This window comes from Perca flavescens, chromosome 18, assembly GCF_004354835.1.
Source record: "Perca flavescens isolate YP-PL-M2 chromosome 18, PFLA_1.0, whole genome shotgun sequence".
Lineage (NCBI taxonomy): Eukaryota > Metazoa > Chordata > Actinopteri > Perciformes > Percidae > Perca > Perca flavescens.
This window is the reverse complement of record NC_041348.1, coordinates 13,048,173-13,073,725: the sequence shown is the minus strand read 5'-3', so window position 1 is coordinate 13,073,725 and position 25,553 is coordinate 13,048,173. Positions and strand designations below refer to the sequence as shown.

The window sequence follows — 25,553 nt, the reverse complement described above, 5'->3', positions numbered from 1 at the left end:
GCATCACAGAATTGTAATCAACTTGATCACAATGATGTCCCCAGCTTAATTTCAATGTCCTATTCTTTGAGTACATCTAAGGTTCCACTTACTACTAATGCCTGCAACTATATAGTTGCTCTTTTTTTATATTTTAAATTATTTTATTTTTTACAACAGAGTTAGTATCAGGACATCTACCGTCATCGTTATGGGCAAAATATATATTCCAAAATGTAATGTCGGATTGTATTACATCAACAACTTGTATCTTCAACGTCTCAGTTTCTCTACAGTGATTGGTCTGCCGTCATCGGGGGCGTGGTCTGTTTTTACAGCCCAGTGGCTCTTTTAATGCAAATCTTACATGTCATTTGAGATGATAATGAATGCAGATTAGATGAAGTGGGACAGCATTTCTCCGGTAAAGTGCTCTGTTTAAATACTGAGAAACTATATCTTTTATTGTTAGTTTTTTTCTTTTAAACCTCAGCCTTTTGATTGGTTTATTTAATAATTAACCATTAGCCTATACAACTCAATAAATAGCATAATCCTAAAGTCAATTACTTAAACTTAAACACATTTGCATATAAATGAACATATGGACCATTATACAGAAATGATACGTGTTATCGTCCAATCAGCAGACAAACAAGGCTGTTAGGTACCCAAACATCCGCCATGCAGCTTAATACTGCCCCCCCCTCTCTCTCTCTTTCTCTCTCTCTCTCTCTCTCTCTCTCTCTCTCTCTCTCTCTGTGTGTAATCCTATTAAATCAATTAGGTACACCAGCAACAAAAGCAATCATTGATGTAATCATGAGACCGGTTCACGTTGAGATTAATATAGTGATGTCATGCAGGACCCCCCCCTCCCCTGTCAGTGCAAATTCAGCGTTGTACAAGGCCACATCAGTCCAGAAGTGGTGGGAAGCTGCAGGAGAAGCGCTTCACGTGAAGCGACAGGCGGCCGCAGACCGAGAGGAGAACAGTAACCCACTCAAGAGATTAACGTCCACATGTCCCGGCAGCAGGAACACTGTCCGAGTTTGTAAACCTCTCGAGTGTGTGTTTGTTGCTGGGATCGGGCATCATATTCACTTCTTCAGCCCTGCGTGCACACTCTCGGCCGGTGGCTTGTCACAGTGGATGGTCAGCAGTTCTCCGAGCGGTGCCACAAAATGTCCGGTGATGGCTTCACGATTAAAAGTCGCCTCAGGAATTTGCTGCGTTCTCCATCAACCAAGCACAAAAAGAACAGGAAAGAGAGTCTCACCAGCAAGGTACTTGTCCACACATCCCGCTTTAAAAGTAAAGCTGGTTTAGTTTCTGAGTAAAAGCACAGCAGTCATGTAGCCTAATGCAGTCTTTAGAGATTAGTTATAACTTTTGGGTGGGGATATAGTTTGTAAAATATTCCTTTGAGGGGTTGGACTGTTTGGACCGAAAATCTATTTATTTATAACTTTATTAGGTTAATATTAATGGATAACTAATATTTATGACTGCATTATAGAAAAAGAAAGTATAAACGCCAGCAAAATGGATTTTTCACAACCCCAAATCTTATGAATGGTGATTTAACTAATGATTTATGAATCATTAATTGGGCCATTGGTTCCAACTTAGAAACTTTTAATAAAAAGAGCTTCTGATACTCTATTATGAGAGTAACTTACTAAAGAAAACCTAAAGTTCACAGTAGTTGAGTTGGGACTGTGTTCCTGACATTGCCTGATCATGCTTTTTATGATTCACTATTCATATTTCATATGTGTTAGTAGGATACCATAGACAAAAGTACAAAAATGCTAATCTAATTGAATTTTTTATATAATTCCCAAGACAAAGACAGCATGTCTTGCCAACCCTACTGTCACATCTTCTGTTAAATGATTAGGTTAAACCTGATCTTTTACATTGTTTTTACATCTCTTACACCCAAAAGATGAAATAATATTATTTGTGATACATTTTGATTTCAGAAGTCACATTCCAGGGAGATCATTGTTTTTTTTTTGTATGTAAATGTGACATGAAAGTTGTGTTTTGGAGATAACAGCTCCTTGAGATTATTTGAACACTGGACACATTTCAGCCTTATATCCATCCTCCTCACATGTTACAACCAAGCATGTCTATTTCTCTCTTTGATTAACAGACTGAAGGTGCTTAGTTACATAACTGCTACTTTGAGTTCAGTAATTATCCCTCCATCAACAACTCCACCTTAACTTATTTCTGAGAGTAAAAATCCTTGAACAAACAAAAAAAGTCCCTCCTTTGTGTCTCTCCAGGTGACTTTGGAGAAGGTGCTAGGAATCACAGCTTCCGGAAACAGTGGTCTGGCCTGTGACCCCCGATCTGGACGAGTGGCTTACCCTGCAGGGTAAGTGAGACCATTTCTGCATCCGTATCTCGACATCTGACCTTTGACTTATCAACACTCCATGCTTCCCCATCATATCTACCTCACACAGGCGTTTAGTGTGCAAATGTGTTTTATCTCTGCACTATCTCAGAGGAACTGAAGAGTAGAGCTATGTGGGCTTTCTCATTGCGAAAACCCCAACGCTTCTTTTTATCCTCTCCTCAGGGAGGCTTCCTTTGACTCTCTCACTGATGTGTTGTGTAGTATTATTAATTCTGTGCAAACAGTGAAACTGTCTGTGTTACTGTGCTCAGTGCAGAATAAGAGAAATGTGAGCTGCAGGTTGGAGGATTTAGATCTAAAGTGGCGATGCTCGGGCCTCAGAGCTGCTGCACCACCAGGATGAAAGCAGACTGTTAAGCACATGCTGTAACTGAAACAGTGTACACTACGTTTCTTTGTGTTGTTCTCAAATCCAGGGGCGTAGGGCAAAATCGGACAAAGCTGTATTAATACTAAGAAGGTCAATGGCTGTTTACAGTATTGTTGTGTTACAGAATGTATGTTTGTGATTGTGTGTCTGGGAGAAAGCAATGTCTGTTTGTGTGTGGGCCTTTGTGTGTGGGCATTTGTGTGTGTGTGTGTGTGTGTGTGTGTGTGTGTGTGTGTGTGTGTGTGTTTCTGACAAGAGCCTACTTCCCAAATTGTGCACAGTCTGGCAATCCACCTCTAGTCTCAGTGCTTGGTGGCTAAATCTGAACAAGCGATTGTACCGGGAATGCAGTTTCCTGGTACTGTTTGAGACCTGGTGCTCTCAAACATGAAGAGGAAGTTGTATTAGCGAGAAGAAACAATGTGGTTATGGCTGGATTATTTGAATATGGAAAAGAATTACAATAAAGTGGATGAATCTCAGGGGGTGGGCAAAATGACATACACTTCACACAGTTCGGTGTCTTGTAGTTTTCCCATGCTACTTTATCAAAACATGAGTTTCTGCTTCAGGTCAAATGCATTATTGTATTATATCATGGTGAATTATGATTATATTTTCCTTGTGTAGGTGTGTCGTAGTTTTGCTGAATCCCAAAAAGAACAGACAGCACCACATTATCAACACGTCCAGGTGAGTTGAAACCAAATACAATATGCATTTAATGTTAACATTGTCAAATAAATCTAAACATGAGTCACACTGAGCTGTCTTTCTCTATTTCTCTCACTTTTCACAGAAAGACCATCACAGCTCTGTGCTTCTCCCCCGATGGCAAGTACTTGGTTACAGGAGAGGTGAGTCTTACTGTCCATCTGACTTATTCTTTGCTAAGGGTGATCATGCAGGCCTTTTAATGGGGAAGTCTCAAGACTGAGTTCCCTCATGTCATGCTCCACTGTAATGTGTCAGGCAAGCATCTGCAGTTATGTTGTAGTTACAGTGTTTGCCGCAACACAAGACAACTATCTTAATCCGCCCCCAGCCAATCAGAGCCGATTAAAGACTTCTGTGTGTAAGTGGATGAGTATGCAGTAGTTGCCATGACGGTAGAGACCAAAGTTCACAAGACCAAATGCGATGAGAACATCGATAGGCTGTTTTGCTGCCATTTAAAAGAAACCAAATGCCACATTTTGTAGACTGATAGTGTAAAGTATTAGGATTCTTGAAAAGTAATTACAGAACATATTATTTGTATTAAACTACTAAATATACAGGTCAGTCAGAAACCAAAGCTGAGAGCATCTGATAAGAAACATCCCTCACACACTCATTCACCAAACAGGAGCTAATTTACATCAAGGACAGTTGGGCAGACAGACATGCATATATTGTTAATACGTCTTTCTTTCGGTCTGCTTTGTATGCAGCTCAGTATTAAGTTAAATGTCATCCATTTCCTTCAGGCTGCCTTTTCTCTCTCCTGTTAACTCTGGCCTTTGAAAGGGGGTTCTGCCGTATTAAAATAAGAGGCCACACAAATAGCCTGCTGACCTTATGATCCCTGAGAGAGAATAATGAGAGCAGGTCGAAGGACTAGTAAGTGTTTACAGTAAGCAGAGGTCAGAGGACGGAGAGGATAATCTCTTAGAGAGCTCGATAGACTGGACTGACAGGTGACTACTCTGTGTTGTTGAAGTGGATTGAAAGACAGAAAAAACAAACACAATATAGCGATGAGACATAGGAATGAGCCTTGTCTTTAGTAGTAATCAACTATTTTCTCTCAATCCTCACATCCCAATGTCCCGTTTACCAGAGCGGTCACCTGCCAGCGGTGAGACTGTGGGACGTGGCAGAACGGAGACAGGTGGCGGAGCTCCAGAAGCACAAATACGGCATCTCTTGCGTGGCTTTCTCCCCCAACAGCAAATACGTTGTCAGCGTGGGAAACCAGCATGACATGATGGTCAATGTCTGTGCGTGGAAGGTACGCCTAATAACCCAATTATGTTTGTCATATTGGTGCAAGCTAGAAGGCATTAAGCTTCTATCTTTCACCAGGGGCGGGGCTAGAAAGGGGGCATGCCCCCCATGAATTATGATTCCTCCTAGTGCCCCCCCTCCAATCCATTTGGGCTAGAGTGCTGTCAATCTGACAATTGTGATTTCCATTGGATCAGAGTACTGTTACTTGGCTGCCTGTTCTGCCAATCTTCCTAGCCCTTGTCACATGACCAATTAAATTTTTCCATGATGACTATCCAAAGTTCAGATACCATGGAACCAGTACTGGAATTGTTTTGTTTTTTTAAATGGCAGACTGAGCCTTTATAAAATGTGTATTGTATTCGGATATACAATTTGTTTAAAATGAAAACAAGTGAAATGAATAATGAATGTGATGTTTTATTGAGCAGAATTACATGATGTTCTATCCTATTGAATATTTCCTATATTTGTAAGCAGATTTTCTATGCTGTATTCCCCCTCCATAGGCCCCCCTGTCTGATTATTGGTCCCCCTTGTGCCAACCCACTTAAAAAATCCTGGAATCGCCCCTGCCTACACACTCCTTGTTATGTTAAAGGAATAGTTCAACATTTTGGAAAATACGTTTATTTACTCTCAGCAGGTGGTTAGCTTAGCTTAGCATACATACTGGAAACAGCTAGCCTGGCTCTGTCCAGACATTAGGTACATTTTGTAGTAAATCAACATGTGGTTAAACTCACAGAATGCTCTCATGTATTGTTGTATTGTTCTCTTACAGAAAAATGTCGTTGTGGCTGCCAACAAGGTGTCCAGTAAGGTGACAGGTGTGTCTTTCTCTGAGGACAGCTCCTACTTTGTAACTGTGGGGAACAGACATGTCAAGTTCTGGTATCTGGACCACTGCAAGGCCAGCAAGGTATCAAAGGAGAATGTTGGTGTGTCTTTTATAAAGTTGTGTCAGTCATGTAGGTTGCAACCTTCCCTTTGCTTTAGTACTGCTTGGAGTTGGAGTTCTTTTTCTACCTTTAGAAAAATTATTTTTCTACCGAGCATTTTTATACTGTATGAGAAAATTTCATTGCCTTGAAAATGGTCCAAGATATAAAAACTATCAGAGTTGAGTGGGAGTTTGTTTTTGTCACAGTTCCTATTTCATTTTGATTTCATTGTTCCAGAGCGTGGAACACACATTTGCGAATTTCGCACAGTTGTTTTCACAATTTCACTGCTGCTTACTGCGTAATCAAATAAAGAAACACTTAAATAAAGAAATGAATTTGTTAAAACAAGTTACACATTTTATTGTAAAATCCATGGCTTCATATTTGGCTTTTCTTTGTTGTTTGTTAGTTTTTACACCAAGAAATTCTACTTTTAAAAAGGAAGCTCTTAAACTACACCCATGTACACGTTATAAAAAGACTGGATGGGGATGTAATGTAGACATACACAGAATTTTAAGTTGAAATGAAACCAATATTCTGCTTTAACCACTTCAGTCTGCTCCTCATTAGCTAACCCTCACCCCTCTGTGGTATTTAGGCCAGTGCTCCTGTCCCTCTGCTGGGCCGCTCCGGGCTGCTGGGGGAGCTGAGGAACAACTTCTTCTGTGATGTGGCCTGTGGACGGGGCTCTACATCTGACTCCACCTTCTGCATCACCTCCTCCGGCCTGCTGTGCGAGTTTAACAGCAAGAGGATGCTGGACAAGTGGGTGGACCTACGGGTGAGTGAGTCACAGGAAGTGTCCATCAAGTTCTTTATTCTTATCATGTTAATTACAGAGAAGCAGTCGTTGGAAAATCTTAGGCCTCAGGCACCCTCCATCAATGCTCATTAAATAGCTATAAAAAGGAAAATCATGCAAGTTAAACTGCTCAGCTCCTTAGTTTTTTTTTTTTTTTTTTTTTTTTTTTATATTATTTTTGGGGCATTTTAGGCCTTTAATTGACAGGACAGCTGAAGACAGGAAAGGGGAGAGAGAGAGAGGGGAATGATATGCAGCAAAGGGCCCAGTCAGAATTAAACCTGCGGCCACTTTGGTAAGGACTGAGCCTGTGTACATGGGGCGCACGCTCAACCAGGTGAGCTACCAGGGCGCCCCAGCTCCTTAATTTAACCGACGTTGAGATGGAGGTTGTTATCCTGGCGCCAGGATGTCAGGGCTCTGACCTTTTCTCTGTAGGCCGTCTTGTCGCCGTCGGTGACCAGGCCAATGACTGTAGCGTCATCAGCAGACCTGGTGACGGTGTCGGAGCGGTTTGTGGCCACGCAGTCAGGCGTGAACGGGGAGTACAGGAGAGGGCTGAGCAAACAGCCCTGGGGGCGCGCTCCGGGGCTGAGAGTAAGGAGGGAGGAAATCGGTGACACCTATCGGCACATCCTGGGGTCAGTCCCAGAGGGCGGGTTTGGTTCCCTAGGTGTCTAAGATGGATGACAAGCTTGGAGGGCACAACGGTGTTGAATGCTGAACTATAGTCTATGAACAGCATTTCTCACATATGTGTTCCTCTGGTCCAGGTGGGAGTAGGGCTGGGCAAAACATCAATATTATACCGATATCGTGGTATGAGACTAGATATCGTCTTAGATTTTGTTGTTTTCTTTTCCTGATTTTAAAGGCTACGTTACAGTAAAGTGATGTCATTTTCCAGACTTACCAGACTGTTCTAGCTGTCCTATTATTTGCCTTTACCCACTCAGTTATTATATCCACATGATTATTTATCAAAAAACCTTACTGTGTAAATATTTTTGCTAAAGCACCAATTGTCAACCCTACAATATCGCCGCAACATCGATATCAAGGTATATGGTCAAAAATATTGTGATATTTGATTTTCTCCATATCGGGTTACATCTATTTGCATATTGATATGCATGGTTTGAAAACTAAGTAGCTTTATTGCATTAATTGCAGATTTCCAACTTTGAATGCTACGCATTATTTTCTTTATTGATTCAGTAGTTGTCTACGCCATGAATGGGATATTTCACTCACCTAATTTACCTTTACCGTGTTACTTTTACAGTGTCTACAGTATGTTTGTGTATCCATTACTGAGTGCTGTACAACCACTAGTGCTCATGGTCGGTGGCCAGCTGTGGTGTTTAATTTAAGACGTGAAGGGGAAGCTGTGTGAGTCCTGCTCCTGCCTTCTGTCAGAGGATCAAAGAGGGATTAGTAACAGGGACGAGGACAAGTACAGGAGATGTTTGGAAGTATTCCAGTAAGGACGCATTTAGTTCCCACTGCAACCTTCTGTAACCTGTATCATTACTGACACGCAGGGCTGTTGTGGACTCACCTGCACTAAATCATGAAACTGATGTTGATTTCTCTTCGTGTTGTTGATTTTTACCGGAGGTCACTATTAGTTTACCTACCTTTTTGTTAACCATAACCATTGTGGACAGATGTCCCTTGCAGTACATCACCTGTATAGAGCTGTGAAATGCTGTGCCTGTTATGTCGTGTCCTGCCTTGCAGACGGGCGTGGCCCTGGCTCTGTCTCTGTCTGAGGATATGATCTTCTGTGGCTGTGCTGACGGAACGGTGCGAGCCTTCAGCCCCGCGGACCTTCACTTCATCTGCACGTTGCCGCGGCCGCACCCCCTCGGCTCTGACGTCTCGGCCATCACCGAGGCAAGGTGAGGAAGTGCTCAGTAGTAACACAGCCTCTCCTTGGCAGGGATCCACCGCAGGATCAAATGCTCTCAATGCATGGTGCCTGTTTCAAGTGGCTCCGTTTCACAGCCTAAATAACTTCTAAATGGTTCTAGCTAGATCAAGAGTCAAAATCAATAGCAGATTTTGTGGCACTTTAAGTAGTGCAGTATTTTAAGCTCATTGTAAGTTACTAAACTGTAGCACATAACAACAGCGGTGGACTGCTGTTCTTATTTCTTTATGATTCAGCAGGCATACCTTTGGCAATTTCGATACTGTGTTTATGAACAAAATTACTGATTAGGAAAAACAGCTGTTGCTGTTATTCCATGATCTTTGAAATGTTCTCCAACCTCTTTCCCATCAGCCACCTGTTTTCCACCAAGACGGACGCCCGCTACCCAGACGCTATTGCTGTTACCTATGACCCTGCCGGCCAGTGGCTCAGCTGTGTGTATAACGACCACAGTGTGTATGTGTGGGATGTGAGAGATGTCAACAGGGTGGGGAAGGTGCACTCTGCCCTTTTCCATGCTGCCTGTGTCGGGGACCTGGAGGTAAACAGCACATCCCTTTAACCACAGTGACACATGCAGTGGGTTCCAAACCAGCCCCTGATTCAGTGTGTAGTTAACCAATGGGGGGAATTAATGTCAACTGGGCTGCTGATTCGGGGAACATTGGGGGATTAATCAATACCACCCCAATGCCAAAAATTGGGCTGCTTTGGGCAGTTCATCTCTCTACTGAACTTAGGACCAATTTAGGACACACTAATAGAAAGATATTATTATATTTTGTCATTGGTACTTACATTGCATAAACAGTATATTCCTAGTATATAATAGTATTGGAATTCCACATAATTTGTATTCCCTGAACCCCTACCCAACTTAACCCCTCCCTCGTCCCTCCTTCCTCAGATGTTCCCAGATGTTCCTGGGAAATTTGGTGCCGGCCTGTCATCAGGAGCATTCCTTAGTTGCTCAGCCGATAACACCATCAGACTGTGGCGCATGGACGATTGGGCGACTCGTGTTCATTCTCAGAACATCCTCAGCAGTGTGAGTTTGGCGTCTATGTCTGTATGTCTTCATGTCATACGAAAGAAAAATGTTAACATTTCCGAAGCGCAAATTCTCCCTGTGATGTGTTGTTTCTCTGTCCGTCGTCGCTTTGCAGGATCTCCTGAATATCATCTACGTAGACGGAAACACTAGTGCCTTGCTGGATCCAGAATGTTTGACGAATATGAATGTCGACAAAACAGGAGATGGACAGTCAGCAGAAAGCAGGACCGGCATCAGGACCATCTGTGTCAGTCCAGACGGAAAACACCTGGCATCTGGAGATCGCAATGGGATGCTCAGGTAGGACCAGAAGGCTTTAACTGAGACTGACGACTAACTTGGGTGACCTCGATCCTAAAGAAACGTCCTAATTTATACTGTACAGGGTTTACGACCTCAGTGGCATGGAGGAGATTCTGAAGGTGGAGGCCCATGATGCTGAGATCCTCTGTCTTGAATACAGTAAGCCAGAAACAGGTCAGTGTGTGTGTGTGTGTGTGTGTGATTATAAGGATGGTGCGCTTGAAGAACATTTGTGCGTTGACTGTGTATACGATTATGTGATTAAGTTGTCTTATTCCTGTCAGGTCTGAAGCTGCTGGCCACAGCTAGCAGGGACCGTCTGATCCATGTCTTAGATGCTGAGGCTGACTACAGTCTGGTGCAGACACTTGACGAGCACTCTTCATCCATAACAGCCGTCCGCTTTGCTGGTGAGACACTTGAGACACTGGCAACATCTGACAGCTAATCTGTGCTTAATCCTCGCTTTCATCTCCATTCAGTCCCACTCTTTTATATCGCTTACAGCTCTGCTTGTTTAGATAATAGATGACAACTATACATGTGTTAGTTGGAGCTTTGTCTGCTAAAAGCTAAGCCTTTTTATGTTGTGTACTTTATTTGTTGCACTTTGTTTTCTTTCTCTCTCTCTCTCTATTTGCATATTTGCATCAGTTCCTGCCCTTGATTTTAAATTTGGATTAATTTAGTCTATGCTTTTAAAAAAATATTCGATGTCTTTAGACTTTTCCTTAGATTGTAGAAAAATACTAGTAGTAGCAGACTGAATGTGGACTGTAAAAAAAAAAAAAGTCATAAAATATTTGTCTTTGTTTTTCAGCCAACGACAACAAGGTGAGGATGATCAGCTGTGGGGCGGACAAGAGCATCTATTTCCGCACTGCACACAAGGTAAGACTCCTTAATCAGCTCCCACCATCAAACATGCATCTTTCCACAGGTAGAATATGTTGTAGATTACCCAATGAACACACGTATGTTGATACACTAACAAAAAATCACCATCACATACGTATTATGTAGCTAATAAGTGATTTTTTTGCTGCGAGTTAGATGAGAAGATGGATGTTACTCTGTAGATTAAATATATAGCTGGAGCCATAAACAGGTTAGCTTAGCTTAGCACAAAGACTGGCAACAGGGGGAAACAGCGAGCTTGGCTCTTTCCAATAGGTAACAAAATCAGCCTAGCCTACCAGCACCTCAAAAGCTCACTAATAAGCATGCTAAACCTAGTTATTTTCAGTTAGAGCGTTAGCTACATATTCACCATCCAGACATGAGAGCAGTACTGATCTTTTCAGTTAACTCTTGGCAACAAAGTGAATAAGCGTATTTTTCCTAAATGTCTTTTTTCATTACAAAATTCATTGTCATTGCTCTTTTTTGGGTCATAATCACATGACATCAAAACATCACAACATTTCATAAATACACAATTTGAGGCTAGTTTATGCTGCAGCCATTTTAACATCACTGTAAAATACTGCTTCATTTTGCTGCAGAGGAACACTCTGATTACACAGCAGAGTTACTTGCTTCACCAAAAATAATTTCTAAATACATTCTTATAATTATTTCTGGCCATGAAAGACACAATGATGACCTAATGTTGAGTCAGCATTCTTTGCTGCTTCATTGCTTTTGACTAAAATGTATTATTAATGAAGGAATTCCTTACACTGATGACTCACTGTGCAGCACAACAGTAACACAGTCCATTCTGTTTGCGAATATAACTCTAGTGCATGTACCACAAAATGTGGATTGCAAGCTGTGTAGCTAAATGCAACAAAAAGACATCCAAGATTCACTTCTGAGTCACTGCGACAATTTACTGTTCGGTCAAAGCATTTTGCATTAGTTACAGTGTTCTTCGTAAACTTAAAACACGATTCAGGCCACTGCATTGCCTTAGCGAGTTTTGTAGAGCACAACAAACAATGGCTTGTTAGTCTTCAGTCAAACCTCTCCTCAGCATCCAGATATTTACGGAGTGTTCATTTTAGAAACTTGTTGTGACAGGCCTGCGCTTCTCGCACAATGCAAACGAGCATCTTTTATGCTGTCTGTTATCATGCTTTATGTTTTTAAAGATTCTAAATGAATCAAAATAGTCCATTTGACCATGATTGGATGCGCAAAAACAGATTTTGTATGGCCTTAACTTAAAAACATACTCATTCCACCAAACTTTAACTCAGGCAAATACTTAATGTTCTGTCTCCCATGCATTTTGAGCATTTCAACTATGTGTGTATACCCACTTTTAAGATGCATGTTTACATTGAATTAGGCTGATCTCTGCCACTTTTAGATATCTACTTTCTTTTCAAACAGTGTTAATCATTTAGCTATTTTCAATATGTGAATCTGTGAAAGATGCTGAAACAGAATGACACTCCCAGTAGTAAGCTGCCCTTTTCAACTTAGGGCACTTTGATATCATTGGTTGTGTTTGGAATTCTGTATTTTAACTCTAATGCTAAAGCTCCAGCAGCCTTCCTCCTCAGCACACAGACTGACACGTGTTTCTTTCTGTTTCCCAGACTGACAGAGGAATGGAGTTCAGGTGTTCTCACCACACGGTGAGCAAGAGCACGCTGTACGACATGGGTGTGGACCCCACCTGCAAGTACGCTGCTGTCGGCTGTCAAGACCGCTGCGTCAGGTGAGTGTGTGTCTGTGTGTGTGTATATATGTGTGTGTGTGTGTGTGTGTGTGTTTGGGCTATGCAATTTATCAAATTAAATCGATGATTTTGATTTTGGTTCATACAGCCACAAAAACAATGTAATCGAGAAAAGCAATTATTTTGCACATTACGTTTAACAAGTTTTTTGTCTTGACCTTTCCAAAAGCCAAAGAGTAATCGTGTTAAATAATCGTGAGTTTAATATTGACCAAAATAATTATAATAATATAATCTAGCGGCCCTAGTTTGTGTGTGTGTGTGCGCGCGCGTGTGTGTTAGCAATTGGAAACTAAATCTTTTTTTTCCTTCCGACTGCAGGATTTTCAACATCAGCAGCGGCAAGCAGAAGAAACTCTACAAGGGCTCGTTGAGTGAGGACGGCAGTCTGCTCAAGGTAACTTGTCTCTCCACAGTCCTCACGTCCCCCTTATCCCTTGTGTTGTCCTTCGGGTCACCGGGACCCAAAGGACAACACAAGGGTTATGTACTTCCGTTTATTTTGTTGAGAATTGCTCTCTAAACCCTGTCTCTTGTAAAGTAAGTAAGAAAGTTTGTTTCTAGAGCACATTTAAACACAGTTTAAGCTGGCCAAAATGTTGTACAAACAAGCACTAAGGTGCTGTATTAACCCTTGTTTTGTCCTTTGGGTCACAAGGACCCGAAGGACCACACAAGGGTTAAATACACAGTGTATTGACTCTTTTGTCCCCTGTCCTGGCAGGTTCAGCTCGATCTGTCAGGTCAATACGTGGCCACCAGCTGCTCCGATAAAAATATCAGCATCTTTGAATTCTCCACTGGGGAGTGTGTCGCCACTATGGATGGACACTCTGGTAACAGAACACACACGCACACCTTACATACACATCTTTTATGTTGTCAACCTGAGCTGTGAGTAAATTACACTTTTATGGCAGCAGGTAATCAGGATCCGTAATACAACTAACTTCGCCATATTTCTTGTCTTGCAGAGATTGTCACTGGGATGAAGTTTACCAATGACTGCAAGCATTTGATTTCTGTGTCAGGGGACAGGTGAGAAACAGTCCTGTTTGTGGTCCTACTAGTGGCTCCCTTGGATTCATATAGACTCCAGTAATCTAGAGTATACTGACAATCCAGCATTTGGAATATTATAATTCAGTTGTATTTCTAAAAAGATAGCAAGCATTAGTTCTATATCTAAAATTAGAGCTCTAATAACAATGACACATCCAAATATGAACAATACACTGGAATAAAACTACTGTAGAGAAACCAGGATTGGAGCAGCAAATTAAAAATCCTCTTCAGCCTCTGCTGCCAGAGGAAATGAGCGTGGAAATGTGTTTGCAGACAGTTTCCTCAAAAGTCGAGCTGAAATGAAACGTTGAATTTTTAATGGCAGCATTCTGTTATCTGCCAGCTGTATCTTTGTGTGGCGACTGGCTCCAGAACTGACAATCAGCATGAGAGAGAGGCTCTGCCAGCTCCGACAAAACCCAAACGCACACCCCTGCAAGACCTCCAGTCTCAGGTGACCACACACACGACCACCTTTAACTCCTAAGGAACGTTCATTGCTAAACCTGATGATGAAGTACAACGGAATACTCACAGGATGCTCATGGTTTTGTCCCGATATTGTGACGGTGTTACTCCAGGCGAGAGGTGTACAGTGCCCCCACTCTGGGTGGTCTGTCCTCTGACAGCGACCGCGAGCACGAGGAGGAGGAGGACGGAGCAGAGAACGACGACCCAGAAGACATTGCAGCCAATAGTTCCTGTGACAGCAGCCATGGCGAGGAGGACACAGGTACTGCAACGTGACATCATGACTTTGCGTAAACATACACGCAGCTATCCGCGTGTATGTCTACGCCGTATACAGCGGACGGGTCGCAGACTGATCTCAGTAAGTGCCGTATGTATGACACGCCAATTCGTATGCCAATGTGGCGTGTTATCAAGACGCAGACATAATCGCTTTTCGGACGGTTGGGTTTAGGAAAACAATAACGGTGTTGAGTTGAGGAAAAGAAGAAAGCGACGGTTGGGTTTAGGAAACGTTGACAGTGGGACACGATCCCCGGTCTCCTGGGTGAAAGTCCTGTGTTGTTTGACCCATCCACCACCCCAACCAACCTCCCTATGTGGATTTTCGGGCTTTCATACTACTCGCAACAGCGTGAATTGACTGAATTAAAAAGCGATTATGCATCTTGATAACACGCCAAAATGACATACGAATTGGCGTGTCATACATACGCCACTTATTGGGATCAGTGTGGGTACTGATTATGAAGTGAAGGAGAGTACAAACACAGTGCTGACTCTAATCCAGGTGACTGCATGTTGTCCATTTAGGTGTCACCGCTTGTGTTAGAGAGTATCATCCTGACTGTTCTCTCTGTGAAGGGCAGCTTTTGAAAAAAAAAAAAAAAAAAACACAATCCAGACAAATCAAACAAGTATTATTTCATTATTTTGAAGCTTCTGATTATTGGGCCTTTCATACAACAGGTGGCTCAGATGAAGGACAGGACTGGGAGCTGACAAAGGTTAGTGCTTATATTCAATGTGAAAAGACTTTTATCAGTTTAAACATTGGAAATGCTTTTTTTTTAATGCTTTTGTGTTTGAAATATTAAATGTGAAGACTATTTTTATTGCACTATCCCACCATTTTTGCACCTTGTTATTCCCACAGAAATACACTGGGCAGGAAAGAGTAATGATGATTGAATTATAGACAACAAAGTGGGAAGAGTGCGATGAATGTTCTTTATCACATGTTTCAAAGGGCCACTTTTACTTGAATGTTTACATTATAATAGCGTATGTCATTTTTCGTTTGTGTGTGTGTTCTATTATTTTTGGATAATTATTATTTCATGCAAAGTACATCTAAATTTTTGGAAGTCAAGTACTGTACCAAAAACCTAACAATACACAATGTGTCCTCTGAATTCAGTCCCTGACACATACTTCATAGTTTTTAGTAAGAACATGTGATAATCAGTACAGCTTTACACATCTTTCCAGTCATCTGTCTCCTCTATGTTTCTGTCAGTACTTCAGAAGGACTGAAGCGGCTTAAGGATCTCGGGCTTCACTCTACCACACATGAGATTAAAGTGATGTGCCGTGGGGGGGGGGGGCGGCATACCCTGCTGAGTCTTAAAAGTGATAAAAAAAAGCAATGTGAAATTCAAAGCTTAGGTATTAAAACTAGATCACACAACATTATCTAAGATGTGTACACCTGGAGGAAAATTGACATTTTTAAGTACTTCAACTTCAATTTCCAGAACTGCTGCTGGATGCCATTTTTCATTCATGTCTTTTTACAAGAGAGTTTCGTGGTTCACTGTGTCAACTTGTACTTCTCCTGTACATCCTCTCTAGCATGGAGTTGTCAGCCATGTCACGCCTGACTCCTCTAAACGTCCTCGGAGACGCTGGTCTCATCGCATGGGCTCTCTGGAGCTGAAAGTGAAATCCATGCTGGACCTGAGACAGCTGGAGACCTTTGCTCCCAAGAAAAACCCCAGCTGCTCCCCTCATGACAGAGAGAGATGGAGCACGTCCAGCCTCCAGGAGCCTGTGGTATGCATGGATCTGTGTCTTAGAGATAGAGAAAGAGGGAGCTTTCCATATGGATCCGTGTGTGTGTATTTGCACTGCTAAGTCACCTCATTTTCTGCTGCTGCAGTTGGAAGAGAGAGCCAAGAGGCACCGGCCCTGGCCACATGCCGACTGGCTGTCCTCCTCACACCCATCCAAGGGCATCACGGGGGCTGATGAAGCCGTGCTGTACCCCAAGGAGAACGAGATCGACGCAAGTCTGCAGGGCAGGTAAATCCCCACTCACTACACATGCTTTCACTCCAGTGATCACGATGGCACTGAAAGAGAACCAAAGTGCTTCTCTATTCTTGGTTTATTGTTTCCCTCTCCGCCCCATGCTCCTTATTGTTTCCTCCTCTCTCTGTTTTTCATACGTCAGTGATTACACGGTGAAGGAGCAGCACTGCAGGATGCAAGGCCGAGGGATCCACAGTGAGAGCAAGAAAAGCCGCAGCCCGGACAGTGCCTGCTCCCTGGGCTACGACAGCAGGGACTCCAGCCCAGATCGGGTCCTGGATGGTGAGGTCTTACTGTCTGGCGACAACAATAAAACACATAAGAACAAAGAAAAGAAAAACTGTTAAAGCAGTACATTGATGTAATCATTTACTTTAGCTGGAATGAAAACACAAGGGTATAAAGATTAGCATTTAAAGCCACTTCTGTCTTTGTACAATTTAATCATTTCCGACCCCCCAGACCCTCCACTCTGGACACTGTAGCAGACATTCATAAACAAAGAAAAACTAGTGTCCCAAAATAAATTGAAGATTAAATTAGTTTATTATTTTAAGATCATACCTAATTTCGACTTATAGCTGCTTTCAGTGAAGGTTTTTCTTGCTTCTGTCTTTTTTTCAATAGTAGCGTGAGGTTGAATAAAACATATTTCAGTATTTTTCTTATCTGTCTACATTTCTGTTTCAAGTTATAAATGTGCTGGAATTAAAATGAAAAGCTAAAATGTACATGAAAGCCGTGATAGCTCTTCAGCCTACAGTGAAGCTGATACCCGCCGACAGGATTTGAGCCCACAGAGGCTAGGATTTCCCCCCCGCAGTTTCAGACCTGATAGAAATATGTCAGATAATACTACCACATAAGCGTCAGTGTTCTGGCTGGTCATTTACCATTATCTGGTACCTCCCTGCTGTATGCAGTAGATGTACTAAGGTCAAGGAGGGATTGAAAAGGGTTGTTTTCTTACACCTCTCTCTTACCTTTTTCTTCTTTGCGCTTTTAGATTCTGCAGATGTGGGGTCCCTGAGCCAGGACAGCTCTGATGAGGAGAACGAAGAGAGGGAAGAAGAGGAGCAGAAGGCAGAAGTGACTACTATAGACGAGGCTCTGAGGACAGTGACTGACACTGCTGACTGCGGTCAAGAAGATTTCCTCAAGCAGAACTTTGAGATGCTGGAAGAGAGCAGCAGCAGCAGCATGGGTAACTAACATGGAACTTTAAAAGGAATAATTAAACATTTTGGGGGAAACACTTATTCTGTGTTTTTGCTGAGTTAGTTGAAAAGATTAATACCACCATCATGTCTGTAGGTTAAACATTAATCTACAGCCAGGAGATGTTAGGTTAGCGTAGCATTAAGATTGTAAGCAGGAGGAAATAAAACCTGGCTCTGTATAGGAAGAAAAACTCCACCTACCACCTACCTTTGTCCTGGCTAATCAGCTTGGCAATTAGTGATTAGAAGGCCATTTCTTTTAGGTAACCAGATTTGTGACGTTCACCCGTCACTAAAACCAACTCATGACAAATTCTTTGGTTCACCTACCTCTTAAAGAGTCGTTCAAAAAGAATGATTCGTTTGCCAATCCATCATCACTACCGGCAAACTTACGATGGCTCCAGAAGGTCACTGCAACCAGCAAAGAAATAGTAGGGCGCATAACCCTCCGTAAAAACACAACTTGTCATTTTTACACTTCAGTTTTTGTATAGATTAGACAAAACAAGATATGTGTTAATCAGGAAGCTTTAGAGGTACTGGTAGGTGGATTTTTTTTCTCCCTTCTGACAGACCTTAACTAGCTGTTTCCCCTGTTCCAGTCTTTATGCTAAGCTAAGCTAAGCTAACTCCTAGTCTCCTGGCTGTAGCTTCAAATTAAACAGACAGATATAAGACTGGTATATATCATTTTAGCTAACTCAGGGGAAAAAAATGAATATGCTTATTTCCAAAAATATTGAACTATTCCTTTAAATGACCTCACACGCCAACAGTATTGATTAGCCTTTTTGGTTTTTGTCCACTTTCTGTTTCTCTTTCTTTTTTCCTCTTTGTGTCACTGTGTGTTTTTCTTCACTCACTGCCACTGTCTCTCTTTTCCTTATTTGTTTTTTTTTTCTTCTCACGCTTGATGTCTGCCCACAGCAGAGCAGAGCCGAGTCCCTCGGCTCAGTATGTCTTCACGCTTCCTGGCCAGAGGACATAATAACAGGTAGTGTTGACCACTTCACAGCTATAATTACAAACCCATGTGGAATCATGCACACTGCTTCGCTTAAACCATCTGTGTACCCTCTTGAAGTAGCCAAGCTGTCAGTTTAAAAATACATTGTTATCTGTGTTTGGGTAATTTTATGTGTGTAGGAAGATTGTTGTTTTTTTTGTCCTTGGACGTTTTTACTTTTTTAGTTGTAATAATGAACATGCAGCAAGACATTACACTGTAAAACACTATATGATTCAAAGAATAGTTTCAACATGCTTATTCGCTTTCTTGCAGAGAGTTAGCTACGTGACAAGATGGACACGGTACATGTCTGTCTGCTAAATATAAAGCTACAACTAGCATCCGGGGATCTTGGCTTGGCACAAAGACTGGAAACAGGGAAACAGCTCCAAAAAGCTCACTTAATAACATTCTTATTAGAGACATCTAGTGGTGTGAAGTCGTATTGCATTTGTGTTCACATACTTTAGACCCTCCTCTCTTGCCGTTTCTTTTTTTGCTTCTGACTCTAGTCTATGAGAGGACATGCTGCAGTTGCTCTTCTCTTTTTGCCTTTGGTAGCTTTTGAAAGTCTAAGTCTGTGAGAATTTCTGTATGAAGCATGTAACGTTAAATATCTACTTTGATATTAGCCTAACATTTATGTTGTAATAATTGATGCTAATTGCTATTAGCATTTCTCCATTGATATCCATGTTAAATTGAGCTTAAATGCTAACTAGTCCTGCAAGTCTCATGATTATGGCTACTGCTCCTGGCCAAGAAATAGTTTGTGATAATACATGCTCCTGATATCTTTATAAAATGCCACTCTCGTGACTTTACAGCTAAAGATTTAGCTACAAACAGCAGCCTTTTAGCTTAGCTTAGCACAAAGACTGGAAACAGCTATCCGGGCTCTGTCCAAATGTAACAAAACGCTGCTGTGGGTAGCTTCATATTTAGTGTACAGACATAAGAATGGCATCAATCTTATCATCTCACTCTATGCAAGAAAGCAAATAAGCGTATTTCCCAAAATGTCATAACATACAATTAACTTACGGTATAGGCATATATTGTGTATTTGACTCGCCTGCTCCCCTGACCCTGTTATGCCTTCTCCCTGTGTAGGGGCATGCCTCTGTTTGCTAAAGTGCAGGGAAAGGAACACAGCAGCCACTCTGCTAAGCCCCCTGTGTCAAAAGTACGGCCCTTGATGGAAGATAGCCAGAGCAGAAACACGGAAGAGGGGCCACAGTAAGAAGAAAACACTAGACTTGCAGCTGCAGTTTATTTTTAGACAAATGCTGCTTTGGCAGACTTAGATTAATGAATCATAAATGCAAAAGATCAAAAAAGCACAAAAGGTACTCTGTTTGCATAAAGAAACGATTCTAAAACATTAATAAGTCCACATGGCAAGAATGCAATATAGTACATACTTGACAAACAGGAGATCCTGAGGTCACACTAGGCTATTATGTTTACACTGTTTACAACCGGAACATTTTCTGAAAATCCTGCTGTTACTTAAAGATTAATAATGGATAAGGATAGCAAAGCAGGGCGAAACAGAACTCTTATCTAAACTAATTATGCGGATGCAAATAAATTGGACTAACTTACTACATTGTTGACAAAATGTAGCTGAGACAAAAAAAATTGAAAACGTAAATGATGTTTACTTTGGCTTGTTTTTGCCATTTCTGTGACTGAGTTACTGTGTGCGACGTGATCTTAAATCTGCTGTGTTGCCTCTTAGCGGGTTAGATGCTTCAGAGAGAGACCAAGCTCCTACCCTTAGACCCCTGAAGAAGAGGAGGAGTTCAGGGTGCCACCTGTGGAGGTTGTCCAACCCTCCATCCAAAGCTCCGCTGCTGCTGGACCCACCAACATGTTTACAGAAATCGCACTCTGCCCAGAACCTGGCCTCAGACTGTACGTTTCATCATCATTTTGCTAATATATTACTATGTATTTGCTTCCATTTCTGTAATATTTGGGTGAGATTATTCAATGAGCTACATAAGCTCCATTCGGTGTGCATTGTGAGACACTTAAACGGCCTTAAGAGTGAATTTAAACATAATTTGCATTCAGATCTTCTGTGAAATATTCAAAATAGGCTTCTCTGACTTTGCATAATTATCTGGAATTGGCAATAAAACCTTTATATGTTGTAAAATTAAAAGTCATCCACGTAGTTCCTAATAACATAATTAAATATACTTCTATTTTATCAAAACAAATCTCCACTTCTCTATTTTGTCTCCAGATCTTCACTCCCCTGTGCCCTCTAGTGACCAAAGGGAGTTCCGCACAAGACCTCAGCAGCTTTCCCTGAATCATGACACTCCCCAGCCTTCCTTCCACTTTTCCTCACCCTCTTCTGGGTCCCCCCAGTCTCCCCAGTCCCCACTGTCCTGGGAGAGCCCCAAACTGAAGCCCCACCACTCCTACATGAACCCCACTGCCAGCTCAACGGCCAAAAGCAGCCGCTCCACCTCGCTGGGAGAGGTTATCCAGATGGATTATCCGCCACCTTGCTCCCCCACCTTCCCCAGGGAGAGCAGGTCATGTGGAGAGCTGGAGATCGAACCTGCCCTTCTCACCCCGTCTCCTGTTGCTGCTTTCCCCTCTACTGTCTCATCGACATCGTCCCTCTTATCGTGTCCTCTGCCAAACAGTCCCTCCCCAGCTCCTCCCCATCCTATCGCTACGGTTTCACCCACTTCTTTTACCCAGAACATCCCGCCCTCTCGCATCCCGCTTCCCAAACAGCTTCTCAGCCCTCGCCGCAGTTTCTGTCTGGAGGGGATGTCAAGCTTAAGTTGTTCCGGAGACCCGGCGAAGGTTTCTAATTCTACCGTAGACCCTGGATGCGACGTCACACCTACACCTGGAAACAGAGGTTAGACAGCCAGCCATATGCTGTAGATGGGACAAATACACGCACAAGTAAGGAACTAAAAAGCAGATTGCCTGTGTGTGATTTTGTGTACATCTTGTTGTCTTCAGCACTGGGCAGAAAACTGTCTTTAAGTTTGGATCCTTCTTTGCCAAGTTCACTACCAGTGAGGCAGAAGAAAGACTCTGTTTCAGAGAGGTATGTTTTTTTTCTCATTTTTTATATTCTTTTATTTTTTGCAAAAGAAAAATGGGAAGAAGTACATACATATATCTCATTCCTCATATTTCAGGTTCTTCACAAAAGGACAAAACAGGACATAGACATACAAAAACCACAAAAAAAAAACCAATAAACAGATGAATGCACTCAGATAACACTCATAGTCCCTAACATTAATATAAAAATTCATAAAGTCAAATTCTCTATGAGGTTGCCATGTCTTCACAAAGTCTGAGGTTCTGTCTTTACTCTTATAATAAATGCTGTCCATAACAAAGTAGCTTGAGAGTTCATTCCACCAGTGGACTATTGCTGGGGGGTTTGGATGCCTTCCATTGCTATGCATTTCCTAGCTGCCATCAAGGCTAGATCTATGTACCTACTTACATATTTATTCCACTTGTCAGACATATTAATTACCAAAAGACATAAACGGCCACTTCTAAACATTTAACCGCATTTAGTTTGAGAAGTGTTTAAAACTGACACAAATTTCTGACATCTCTTCCCAGTGCCAAGGACCCATTACAGGTGGCTGTGGCCAAAGAGTGCCCTCTGGTGCTCGAACAGGCCCACGCATCGAGCTCTGATCCCCAGCCAGGTCTGGCTTCCCACAACTCTTTTATCAACCTGTCCGTCGCTACCGTTCCTCCTCTCCATCACTCCATCACTGCATCTCTTCACACTGCTCTCCCTGTCTGTCCGTCTGCTTGTCTGTCTCACGTTTCACCGTCTGTCTCTGTGCCCGCCTGCTGTCAACACTCTGATTACATGGGTGAGTCCACAGATGAAGGGACGTTGGACGTTTTGAATTCTACTCTTTTGGTTGATTTTGAGATCTGGTAGTTGACAGGCTTGATATTCCACTTGAACACATGCCATATCAAAAGCTGATTGCTATAAAATTTGCTAAACACATTCACACTTGCTCAAAGGATAGACCCTGATAATCTACAGTAATAGAGAGATTGCAGTGGAGTCCCTTTTGGTGATCTATGGAGCCTCAGTTAACTGATGCGCCACTGCAGATAGTTTTTCCTCACATTGCTCACTTCCTCAAAATATAAAGGTATCTATTAGAGTTCCAATGCTGAGATGATTCTCAAAATAACTTCTTCATCCTGTTCTTCACGCTTCTGTGCCCGCTGTTCTGTGGATGATAACTGCCTCACAAAGGCAACAGATTTCATTTCAATTTGAGAACACAGAATCCATAAATGCCATTAGATGATATCCAGTCCACATTTGTACCTAGAACCGTGTGTTGCCGGAGGATATCAACTGTGAAATCCTTTTTCTCAGTTCCACAGCTCACAGCTCCTGCTCTCTGGCTTTGTACAGCAGCCTCCTCGTGTGTACTTTCTATAGTTTCATTTCTGCTACAACGTTTTTTTCTTGCTTTTTCTTTTCTTTTCATGTTCGGCAACCTTTTGCTCAACATTTACTGTGTGCCTACTTCGCTCGATATCCGTGTGTTTTTGTGTATGCGCTGTCGGCGTGTGCGTCTTTGTGAACACTCTGATTTGCCACATGCTGCACTGTACTTTAAATAGTCCCTCTCTCTCTCTCTCTCTCTCTCTCTCTCTCTCTCTCTCTCTCTCTCTCTCAGATCACTCCATCACCTTGGAAACTTGTAGGCAGGCTGTTACGGAGCTTCACAACAGTCTGAGGAAAACGGCCACGCTCTACACTACGGTCTGTGTGTGTGTGTGTGTGTGTGTGTGTGTGTGTGTGTGTGTGTGTGTGTGTGTGTGTGAGAATGTGAATGTGCATGTGGGGAAATGAGAAAGAGGGGAGAGGGGGGGTAAGAGAGTATGAAAGATAACATAAAATCCAGAGGATAATGGGGAATAGATAGAGATAATTTCTCACGTATTTCATGCCTGTTAATGCTGTCACTCATATTCCTCTTATAGTCATGAATTGCGTATGAAGTTAGATATTACTGTTGATATTTTTGTCATTTTTAAATCCTATATCTTGTTTTAATGCACCATTTTGTCTCAGTTCATTTGTTGCTGCTCTTTGCACATCTTATCTGTGGTGAAATCCATACATTTTTCTTTTAACAATGTTTGGAGTTTTGAGATCATAGTTACTACTTTGAAAATAAAGTCAAATCTGGTGATACGTAAATATAAGCAGCCAGGCACGAAAATAATAAAATTATTCATTCATTATATGTAAATTGAAGTACACAGAAACAAAAAATATATCCTGATTATTGCCCCTCATTAATCGTTTGAAAAAAAGACCATGACATGTTCCAAAATTCTTCAAATGCCTTCTTTTGTTGGACTTACAGTCCAAAATCCAAAGATATCCAAATTACAACTATATAAAACAGAGAAAAACAGAAAATGTGTCAGAAGCTGGAACCAGAAAATGTTATTTGCTTGAATAATTAAGCAGTCAACCGATTATCAAATTAGTTTCAAATGAATTTCTTCCACTTGACAGATTGATTAAGCGACTAATTGTTTCAGGACTAAACACGTTTCACTATTTTATGGACAAGACCTGAACCGGGCGCGACCCTACTTGAGTTTTGAGTTTTTACATTCTATACATGCAATTTCAGTAACGTCAGGGGCACATATGGAGTTTCATCTATACTTTGATGAACGGATCAAACAGGGAAAGACACTGACGTACTGTCTGTTTTTCATATGTCTGTATTCATTAAAACCAGCTGCTTCAACGCGGCCAACAGCCCAGTGAAGATCAGCAAGAAATGAGGAGCATTCTGTCCGAGGCCCTGTTCACCGTCAAGGCTGAGCTGGACTCTCTGCCTCACCCCCCCTCACAGTGGGAAGGGCCCCGAGTGGACCATGGGGTCAAAGGTGAAGGAGAGAAGGCCCTGGCTCTGCTGGAGCAGTACGCTGAGCTGCTGCTTAAGTCTGTGGAGAGGAGACTAGACACCAAGACGTGAGGAGGGTAGACTGATGTTTGCCATCTGTTTGTACGAACAGATACACGCACACACAGTAGCACTGTGAATCGCAACACTTGTTATTTGCACAGAGCTCTTTTGGAACTTTTTTTTATGGCCTGAATGCAGATGGGGTGTTATTGTATTTGGAGAAGCTGAAAGAAATGAATGCAGAAAAAAAAGTAAAAAAAGTTATAGCCTTATTTTTCAAGTTTCTTTGTTTTCTACTTTTTAAAGTCACATTTCATAAGTGTAATAAATCATAATTGTTATGAAGGGAGACACCAGAAGGACAAAGATGATGAAGTTATATGAAGAGCACAGGTCGTTAGGCTCTGAGATTAAAAACGTAAAATGTGTCCTTAGGGAGGCATTAAAGCAAGTAATGCAATCCTTAAACCCTACTGCTAATGGGGCTAAACTCTTTCTGTCAGGTACTATCTAGAGATGGATACATTTTAAATATGTTGAAGTGGGAAGTTAGAGGAAGTTCAGGATAGATTCCTTAATGTGTATCATAAAAAGTATGTTAGTCTCTATGTTCCTTCTGTATGTTTATGCAAGTTTTTGTTTTATTTTTCTTCAAACTGTTGCACTGGTCTTTCCGAGTTTTCTTAAAAAATAAACAATGAAAGCATTGGACCAGATTTTTGACTGATAGTTTTATTTAAGAATTAGTACAGTTAACAGTTTTTTTTATGGCAATATTAACACATGTATAATTCTCAGTTAGTAGCAATTTAATAATATAGAAACTATTGTGACACAACAAATACAGTGCATCTGCATAGAGAATAGGAATGTTTGTATATGTATTAAATGTTAGCCATGTGGTAGAGGAAGTAGCATATAGAATGTGCTCAGCTCATGCCATAATTAATATGATATCCCGTACAAACACATTTGTTCG

At 41.8% G+C, this 25,553-nt stretch overlaps 1 protein-coding gene across 2 annotated transcripts; it reads left to right on the top strand.

Moving 5' to 3' along the window:
* Positions 1-880: 880 nt before the first annotated feature.
* On the top strand, positions 881-25,290 carry LOC114573527 (mitogen-activated protein kinase-binding protein 1). Of its 2 annotated transcripts, none has more exons than XM_028605775.1 (33): positions 881-1,265; positions 2,280-2,371; positions 3,417-3,479; positions 3,586-3,643; positions 4,609-4,779; positions 5,563-5,700; positions 6,327-6,509; positions 8,274-8,434; positions 8,821-9,010; positions 9,377-9,517; positions 9,636-9,823; positions 9,909-10,000; positions 10,111-10,236; positions 10,647-10,717; positions 12,376-12,497; positions 12,840-12,915; positions 13,243-13,354; positions 13,493-13,556; positions 13,927-14,037; positions 14,165-14,316; positions 15,024-15,061; positions 15,909-16,109; positions 16,216-16,358; positions 16,510-16,649; positions 17,374-17,571; positions 18,521-18,584; positions 19,713-19,838; positions 20,344-20,519; positions 20,857-21,492; positions 21,600-21,687; positions 22,224-22,312; positions 23,321-23,406; positions 24,404-25,290. In XM_028605775.1, the coding sequence occupies exons 1-33, from the start codon at positions 1,164-1,166 to the stop codon at positions 24,641-24,643; spliced, it is 4,638 nt and encodes a 1,545-aa protein (XP_028461576.1). In that variant the 5' UTR covers positions 881-1,163; the 3' UTR covers positions 24,644-25,290. The 2 variants fall into 2 exon arrangements, with proteins under 2 accessions (XP_028461576.1, XP_028461575.1); XM_028605774.1 differs by having other exon boundaries at positions 18,518-18,584.
* Positions 25,291-25,553: the final 263 nt, after the last annotated feature.

Coding starts and splice junctions, on each gene's coding strand:
- LOC114573527 (XM_028605774.1), top strand. CDS start 1,164: ATGTCCGGTGATGGCTTCACGATTAAAAGTCGCCTCAGGAATTTGCTG. Junction 17,572..18,517: donor GAGCAGCAGCAGCAGCATGG/GTAACTAACATG, acceptor GTCTGCCCACAG/CAGAGCAGAGCCGAGTCCCT. Junction 19,839..20,343: donor AACACGGAAGAGGGGCCACA/GTAAGAAGAAAA, acceptor GTTGCCTCTTAG/CGGGTTAGATGCTTCAGAGA.